Source organism: Centropristis striata, chromosome 1 (assembly GCF_030273125.1).
Source record: "Centropristis striata isolate RG_2023a ecotype Rhode Island chromosome 1, C.striata_1.0, whole genome shotgun sequence".
Lineage (NCBI taxonomy): Eukaryota > Metazoa > Chordata > Actinopteri > Perciformes > Serranidae > Centropristis > Centropristis striata.
Window position 1 is genome coordinate 45,453,171 of NC_081517.1, and position 9,608 is coordinate 45,462,778.

The window sequence follows — 9,608 nt, forward strand, 5'->3', positions numbered from 1 at the left end:
AGCAACATTCCTCACCACCGGCCCATAAATAAAGCTTAATAACTCAGTTTCGTCTGTATTTCCTCCTGTAGAAGCGTTCATCCCGCCGTGCATCGTGACTCCAGACTTCCTGCACGCCGCCATGCGTCCCGACATGATGTCAGAGACGGAGGTGGAGATCTCCACCGAGGAGTGCTGCGAGGAGGAGGACGAGGAGATGGTCACCCTGCTGGAGGAGCCGGAGCCGGGCCACGAGCCGGCCCGCAAGAGGAGAGGTAAAAACACACAGATAGAGATTATTATTATATATATATATATATATATATATATATATATATATATACTGATAGATTTATCTCAAAGTGAGAGCAAATGTTCAGTCAAAGTCAAATATGAGTCACAAGTAGTTTTATTGATTATTTAAGTGAACATAAATACTGTTTAACTACAGGAGAAGCTTTTAAAAATATATATTACATATTATGGGATGTCCAAAAGCTTATTTTAGGTCATTTTGTGTCTTTTTTTGGTTATTTTGTGTCTTTTTTGGTCTTTTGTGTCTTTTTCTGATGATTTTTTGTCTTTTTTGGTTATTTTGTGTCTTTTTTGGTCATTTTGTGTCTTTTTTTTGTTTTGGTCATTTTGTTTCTTCCTGGTCATTTTCTGTCTTTTTCTGATGATTTTGTGTCATTTTTTCGTTATTTTGTGTCTTTTTTTGTGACTATTTCTGATTATTTTTTGTGTCATTTTTTCGTTATTTTGTGTCTTTTTTGTGACTATTTCTGATGATTTTGTGTCTTTTTTTTGGTCATTTTGTGTAATTTTTTGGGGTCATTTTGTTTCTTTTTTGTGTCTTTTTTGGATCATTTTTGAGTTTTATTGTGTGTTATTCTGCACAAAGACATGTCTGAGTTTTTCTGATTGTGCTGAGAAAAGAATAATGAACATTACAAAAGAACTAAATATGACAAACCCTAGTAAGGGCAGCATTTATATAGAAAGAAAGAAATCTAATATACTTTAATAAATAAACTTTATTGATATATGAGATATGGTCTAATTCCATATCACATTTAAACATATATGGATATATCTTTTATATCTCTATATGTTTTTAGCCCTAGCGTGTAGTTTGTTTTTGTGCCAACATATAATTAATGTATAAGTTGAGGAAAAGGAAAGTTTCTTAATGCAGCTGTGGATTCTATCAGCATGTTGTGTCTGTGGAGAGTTCAGCTTTAGAAAACAGAGTTTAGTTTAAAATGGAAACATGTTTCAGCTCTGTGATGAACTTCAGATCACCAGACACAAACCTTTAATAAAACCTTTAACTCCAGCTGGAGTTGATCAAAGAGCTCCACCTAGTGGTGGGAGAGTGTTACTACTAGAGTCAACCCCACAGCTCAGAGATGGAGCTGGAAGAGCAGCTAATGATTAATGATAATAATAATAATAATAATTAAACATTTTATTTATTCTGTCCAACAGAGTCTAAACTTATAATTTCTATTATTTTTATCTTTAAATTAGTTTATATATCCAAAGCGGACCGTGGTAAGTGCAATTACTGAGTTGGATTTTGTGGTTTTTATATCATTATTTCTCTGAATTGAAGCAAAACTGAAATCTAAAACTTTGTCACAAGATAAAACAGACATCAAGGAGTTCATTTTTAGTTCAAACTCAATTTAGACCAAAACTGTAGTTACTGCAGTTAGACTTTGAAGGGCAGTATAGGCTTCTTTCATATCACTCAGCTGACATTAAATGGTGTGTGAACTGTTTCCTGCAGCTGGACGGAAGCCGAAGACGCATCAGTCCTCGATCTCTAACGGCTCGCTGGACCTCGGCATCAAGAAGAAACCACGAGAAGGAAAAGGTACCGACACAGCTGATCCTGGATCTGTTACAGCACCAATAATCTATTCTCAGGGGTCCTACTGCTGCTGGAGATCTGAAACACTTCATTTGAAATGACACTGAATTTTAGTTTGAACAGTGCTTGAATAGACAGACACAGACTTTATTTTATTTATTTTATTTATTTTATTTATTTTATTTATTTTATTTATTTTATTTATTTTATTTATTTTATTTATTTTATTTTTCATTTACTTCAGTTATTTTATTTTTCATTTATTTTATTTTTTATTTACTTCATTTATTTTATTTATTTCATTTATTTTATTTATTTCATTTATTTTATTTTTCATTTATTTTATATTTTATTTTTTATTTTATTTTATTTTATTTATCCCAAGCTGGGAAATGACAGTGTTGCAGCAGCATTAAACACAGAGACAATAACAACACAATGAAATAAAAAGAACAACCGAGGCAGACATGGCCACTTCCAAAAACACTTTAGTGTGTTTAGTGTATTGAATAATCATCAGGATCAAGGTGTGTGTGTGTGTGTGTGTGTGTGTGTGTGTGTGTGTGTGTGTGTGTGTGTGTGTGTGTGTGTGTGTGTGTGTGTCTTGACTGTCTCTTCCTGTAAAGAGAAACTGAGTGTAAATATGTGTGGTGGTCCGTGGTGGTCCCAGAGTGTTAACCCCGCTGCTCCTCCAGCAGGCAGCACCACCTACCTGTGGGAGTTCCTGCTGGACCTCCTCCAGGACAAGAACACCTGTCCCAGGTACATCAAGTGGACCCAGAGGGAGAAGGGCATCTTCAAGCTGGTGGACTCCAAGGCCGTGTCCAAGCTGTGGGGCAAACACAAGAACAAGCCCGACATGAACTACGAGACCATGGGCCGCGCTCTCAGGTCAGCACGGAACCAGGGTTACTATAGTAACCAACACTAAACAAATAACCAAAACTAGAACTGAACAAAACATTTTCGTTAACTGAAATAAAATTAAAAACAAGAGAACTGAAACTGTATTTTGTGGTTCCAAAACTAACTAAAACTAACTAAAATTATAGTGAAAATGTCCTTCGTTTTGGTCTTTGTCAACTTTTTTCATCCGTAAACCTTTTTGGTTGATATGAAATCTATTTCATCTATCTGGTTTTATGACTTAATAAACTTATTGGGGCTGAGATGGATCAGACAAAGGAAATAAAGGAAACATTTATTGTGACCTTATTGAACCTGGACCCAACAAATACCCCATTACACAACAACTACAACTAATAAAAACTAAACTACAACTAATAAAAACTAAACTACAACTAATAAAAACTAAACTACAACTAATAAAAACTAAACTAAAACTAAGCATTTATTAAAAATACAGGATCATCTGAGTACATTAAAATATGATAAGTCCATTTAATTTGTTTTGGTCAATTTGTCTTTTTTGCCATTTTGCGTTTTTTTTTTGTCATTTTGTGGTCAAGTTGTGTCATTTTTTGTCATTCTAAAACTAGCAAACTCACTCTAAAATCTCATTAAACTAACTGAATTTGAAAACAGAAAATCACAACGAAATTAAAACTGAAACTGATGAAAAATCCCAAACTATTCTAACCTTGCCCTAGTGTCAGGGAGAGAAATATGTATTGGTAATCAGCTTTCTAACTCTAATAATAATAATGTTTCCTCAGATATTACTACCAGCGCGGCATCCTGGCGAAGGTGGAGGGTCAGCGGCTGGTTTACCAGTTTAAAGAAATGCCCAAAAACATCGTCATCATCGACGACGACAAGATGGAGCTGCCGTCCCCCGAGGACCTGCTGGACTCTGGGGACGCGTCCTACGAGCGCGTGTCTCCTCCCTCGGACCTGCTGCTGCAGGCCGCAGAGCTCTCGTCCAATAAGAAGCCCAACATCCTGCGAGGAGGCGGAGCCAGGACCAACGTGGTGCAGGGGGCCGCCGCCACCGGCAGCAAGACGGGAGGAGGAGGAGCAGGAGGAGGAGCAGGAGGAGGAGCAGGAGGAGGAGGAGCGGCGGCCATGTTGGCGGGGATGCCCAGGATAGTTTCTGTTACTGGAGCTGACGGGAGTCAGGCCCAGCAGTCTCACACCGCCATCATCCCCACCGCCTCCGGGCCCAGGTACGACTCCGCCCACTTTTTATTTTATTTGATCTTACTTTATTTTTATTTTTATCTAATTAATTTCTCATTTTTTTAAGACCAAACTTAAGTCTTTTTAATTTGGCTTTTACCTGAACCATTAAAAAAAAAAAATTCTGCTCATGCATCTTAGTGTTACAACATCTTCTCTTTTATTTATTTATTTATTTATTTATTTATTTATTTATTTATTTATTATTTATGCGTCTATTTATTTATATATATATATATATATATATATATTATGTGAAGGACTTTGTGTTGCATTTCTCTTGATTGAAAAGTGCTATACAAACGATTGAGTTTGACAAGTCTGATTGATTATTGATCGTCTACAGGACAGTACGGGTGGCGATGCAGGTGCCTGTCGTCATGACGACATCACTGGGTCAGAAGATCTCCACTGTTGCCGTGCAACAGCCGACAGGAACAACCGGAGCAGCCGGACACACAACGCTGCTCACCAACACTTCACCTGGAAACACGAACGCACAACAGAAGGTAATTAATAAAATAAACTAACACACAACAGAAGGGGAGTAACTAAATAAAAATGAATAAACTCCTACTCAACAACACGACTATCCACCACAACAACCGAAAGATCCATTTTCCTCCTCTTATCCGGGGCCGGGTCGCGGGGGCAGCAGGCCCGGTACAACGCCCGCATCACTGCTGACGCTGCACCAAACCACCTGTCCATCTCGCGCTCCGTTCTACCCTCACTGCTGAACAAGACCCCCAGATACTGGAACTCCTTCTCCTGAGGCAGTACCTGTCTCCACCCAGAGGGGCAGTACCTCTCTCCACCCAGAGGGGGCAGTACCTGTCTCCACCCAGAGGGGGCAGTACCTGTCTCCACCCAGAGGGGGCAGTACCTGTCTCCACCCAGAGGGGGCAGTATCTCTCTCCACCCAGAGGGGGCAGTATCTCTCTCCACCCAGAGGGGGCAGTACCTGTCTCCACCCAGAGGGGGCAGTACCTGTCTCCACCCAGAGGGGGCAGTATCTCTCTCCACCCAGAGGGGGCAGTACCTGTCTCCACCCAGAGGGGCAGTCCACCGTTTTCACCCAGAGAACCATGGCCTCAGACTTGGAGGTGCTGACTCTCATCCCAACCGCTTCGCACTCGGCTGCAAACCGCCCCAGTGAGTGCTGGAGGTCCTGGTCTGATGAAGCCAAAAGAGCCACATCATCTGCAAAAAGCAGAGATGTAATTCTAAGGTCACCAAACCGGATCCCTTCCTCCCCCCGGCTGCGCCTTGAGATCCATGAAGACCAGGAACAGAATCAAGACAAGGGGCAACCCTGGCGGAGGCCAACACCCACCAGGAACGTGTTTGACGTTGTGCCGAGTATGCGGACACAGCTCTCACTTTGGTTATATAGGGACCGGATAGCTCGTAGCAACGAGCCCGGTACCCCATATTCCCTCAGTACCCCCCACAAGACTCCCCGAGGGACACGGTCGTAAGCCTTCTCCAAGTCCACAAAACACATGTAGACTGGATGGGCAAACTCCCATGACCCCTCCAGAAGTCTGGGAGGGTAAAGAGCTGGTCCGTTGTTCCACGGCCAGGACGGAAGCCGCATTGTTCCTCCTGAATCTGAGGTTGGACAATCGGCCGGAGCCTCCTTTCCAGCACCCTGGAGTAGACTTTTCCGGGGAGGCTGAGCAGTGTGATTCCATGGTAATGGGAACACACCCTCCGGTCCCCCTTTTTGAAAATGGGAACCACCACCCCGGTCTGCCACTCCACTGGCACTGTCCCAGACCTCCACGCGACACTGAAGAGGCGTGTCAACCATGACAGCCCAACAGTGTCCAGAGCCGTCAGCATCTCCGGGAGAATCTCATCCAACCCTGGCGCCTTGCCGCCGGGCAGCTTTTTAACTGCCTCGGTGACTTCTACCAGGGATTCTGATGAGTCTCCAGAGTCTGCCTCCTCCACAGAGGACGTGTTGGCTGGATTAAGTTCCTCAAAGTGTTCTTTCCACCGTCTGAGGACATCTCCAGGTCGGGTCAGCAGGTCTCCTCCCCCTCTGATCACAGCTTGAGCCAAGCACTGCTTTCCCTTCCTGAGACGCCCCTCATTTCTGAGGTTAATAACACATACCACATTAATAAGGTGTTTTGTGGTCAGGTTGTGATCCAGACCCTCCCCATTAATGTGACAATGTGTTTTGTGGTCAGGTTGTGATCCAGACCCTCCCCATTAATGTGACAATGTGTTTTGTGGTCAGGTTGTGATCCAGACCCTCCCCATTAATGTAATAATGAGTTTTCTGTGGTCAGGTTATGATCCAGACCCTCCCCATTAATGTGACAATGTGTTTTGTGGTCAGGTTGTGATCCAGACCCTCCCCATTAATGTGACAATGTGTTTTGTGGTCAGGTTGTGATCCAGACCCTCCCCACTAATGTGATAATGTGTTTTGTGGTCAGGTTGTGATCCAGACCCTCCCCACGATGGTCCCGGCCACCGCAGAGAACGGAGACAAGATCACCGTCCAGCTGGCGAAGATCATCACCATCCCGGCCCACCAGCTGGCCCAGTGTCACCTCCAGACCTCCTCGGGGTCCACCAAGCCCGGGGTGGGGGGCCCCCCGGCGGGGATCAGCCTCCTGGGGGGGCCCCTGACGGTCCGGGCCCTGGCCCCCGTCAACGTGGCCCCGGGGACGCAGGTGATGAGACTCACCGTGCCGACGCAGAACCAACCTCAGACTCTGGTGGTGTCCCAGCCGGGCGGCGGGACGCCGGGCGTCGTCACCGTGACGACGGCCAACCAGACGATGGCGTCGCCTCGCATCATCAGCGGCATCATCAACGGGTCGGAGCTGGTGATCGGAGCGCCGGGCCCCGCGGGAGGAGCAGGAGGAGTCTCTGTGGAGAAGCTGAAGGCGGCAGGAGTCCAGGTCCAGACGGTCCACGTCCCCGTAGCGCTCCAGAACCCCAAAACTGTCCAGAACGTCCAGTCGGAGGACGCCGACGTGGTCCCCAAAGTGGACGACGTGTCAAAGAGTGAAGAGCCCGAGTGTTGAAACTCTCCTCACGGCCAGTTTGTTCATGTGTGACGTCATTTTTACTTCTTTAACAACCAGCAGCAGTCGAAGAGACTTTAAAGACTCTGGACGGGTTTTAAGTCCTCAACTTCCTCCACATCGTCCCTGTTGCTACCTGGACGGTCCTCAGAGTCCCTCGGGGGACAGACAGACTGTAAAGGGACTCGTTGGGAAACGTAAAGGGACCAACCTGGATCACTACAATCACTCACTCAAACTGGGAGGAAAAAAAGGAAAATAAAATAAAAAAAACAAGCTTAACACTACAAAAACGAGGCAAAAACTATCACAACTAACCAAAATGTGAACTTTCTAATAACAGAAACCACATCAGGTGATGTAACGACGAGTTTGTAGAGACACTTTGTCTATATTTTTGCCTCTACAGCTGTTAGAAACCAGCATCTTCTTCTTTTTTTTTACTCATATCACTGTGCAGATCGATGGCTGGTGCTATGTGAATATGAACGCTTTAGAGAAAATGGAGCCGCGAGAACGAAGGAACGATATCGGAAAAAAACAGAAAATGGTCATTATGTAAATATTTATATATATCTACTATATACAGTTTACGGAGCTCAAGTTAACAGAAACAGCCTTAGATTTTAATTTTGACTTTTCTTTTTTCATGTATTGTCTGAACAGTAAACTGAACTTTGTTTTTGTGTTTTGATACCTTGTACCAAGCACAGTATTAATGAACACGGGAGCTGATATCTGTATTATTATTATTATTATTATTCTCATTAGTTCCTCTGTCACTATCAGGCTGTTAGAGATGAAACAGCTTCATGTTTTAGATCAGGAGGCTTTAAACCTCCAGCTTCCATTTCACATTCATTTGACTAAAGGATGTTGTTGTTTTTTTCAATTTTTTGACAAATGTTTTGCTCTTTTTCACAACCCGACAGAGATCTGCTGCATGCTGCCACGTGTGGAACAATTATAATCCCAATAGGAATGTATGTAAATTCAGAGATTTAATTGAAGCAATTATTTTAATGACAATAAGAGAATCACAGCTATGTATGTAAAACGTCTGTGAAGAATCTGAAACCACTGTGATCCAGGTCACTTTATGTCAAACGGAGGATCAACCTGCCAGCAGCCCCACATTTCATTCTTATTTTTATTATCTAAAGAGGGAAAATGGAGAGAAAGATGTTTGTGTTCAGACTGAACTCTTTGTATATTCAACATTTGAAGTATATTCTATTTTGTTGTACTCTTGTTTCAAAGTGTATTAAAGTAGATTTTACTGAAATATAAAAAAGACATTTGAAACCTGACAGTCGTCCTTTCAATGCGTGTGTGTGTGCTTTGAATTTTACTGAAATGGGTCAATTATAGTCTGTAGATACATGTTGTAGTATGGTTTATCAATAAAAACAATGCAAAAAAACACCATATTATGGGATGTCCAAAAATGACCCTTTCAAAAAAAACAACAACCTCATAATAGTATGTTGATTTTTTATCAAAAATGGTCAAATTTTAAAAATGGGTCAATTATAGTCTGTTGATACATGTGGTAGTATAGTTTATCCAAAAAATGGAGACAACAAAAACCGTATTTTTGTCAAAAATGGTCAAATTGTAAAATGCCAAAAATAGCGGGGAAAAAAACACATTATGGGACGTCGAAAAGTAAACCCCTCAAAAAAGTCATACTATAGTATGTTGATTTTTGTCAAAATAAAATGTCTAAAAAAATTTTTTTTAAAGAGAGGGGGGGGTCTATTATAGTCTCTTGATACATATTAGAGCATTAAGTGGCCAGAAATACCAGAAAAACACCATATTATGGGATGTCCAAAAACTGAAAAAAGTGAGATCAAATAAATATATATAAAGTAATGTTATATTTTAGCCTTGATATAATTTTATCTCACTTTTTTACTAAATCACTATCTAGATAATAATTTCCCTTTCAAATAAACTTGTAATTTCTATTATTTGTATCTTCACTATTCAACACAATGAAATACAAGACTACATTGTCTCAGTCAAAGTGAAGTTACTGCTGTTTGCTTTGGTTTTATGTTTACATTCTTATAAGTGAACTTACTGCATTCTGCTTTAGTTTTGAGTTGGATTCTGTATTTACTGCAATTTTTATATAATTATTCTTCTGAAATAAAGCACAAATAAAATCTTAACCTTCGCCACGAGATAAAACAGACATCAAGGAGTTAATTTTTAGTTATGACTCAATTTAGACCAAAACGTAGTTATTGCAGTTAGATTTGGTAGGAGAGTATAGCATGTGGATTTTTGTCAAAAATGGTCAAATTTTAAAATGCCTAAAAATGCTTATAAAGGGTCAATTATAATCTGTTGAAACATATTAGAGCATCATATGGCCAGAAATATTTATGTGAGAAAAGAATAACGAACATTACAGAATAACTAAATATGACAAACCCTAGTAAGGGCAACATTTATATAGAAAGACATTTTTTTTTAACTTTATCAACATATCGCCCAGCCCTACTTACCACCACAGCTTGTGTTTGCTCAAAATATTGAAAGTGTTGCTACAA

General features: G+C 41.4%; 1 protein-coding gene across 7 annotated transcripts in view; it reads left to right on the forward strand.

Moving 5' to 3' along the window:
• Positions 1-8,354, forward strand: part of LOC131979857 (ETS-related transcription factor Elf-2-like) — a 29,453-nt gene extending 21,099 nt beyond the window's left edge. For 4 of the 7 annotated variants that reach the window (XM_059343915.1, XM_059343933.1, XM_059343924.1 and 1 more), the window contains 6 exons: positions 72-254; positions 1,772-1,858; positions 2,551-2,746; positions 3,532-3,981; positions 4,341-4,503; positions 6,448-8,354. In XM_059343915.1, the coding sequence (XP_059199898.1) occupies positions 72-254; positions 1,772-1,858; positions 2,551-2,746; positions 3,532-3,981; positions 4,341-4,503; positions 6,448-7,044 (1,676 nt within the window). In that variant the 3' untranslated portion in view covers positions 7,045-8,354. The remainder of the gene's footprint in view (positions 1-71; positions 255-1,771; positions 1,859-2,550; positions 2,747-3,531; positions 3,982-4,340; positions 4,504-6,447) is intronic. The other 3 variants (XM_059343941.1, XM_059343965.1, XM_059343956.1) reach the window with 1 other exon arrangement.
• The last annotated feature ends 1,254 nt before the right edge of the window (positions 8,355-9,608 follow it).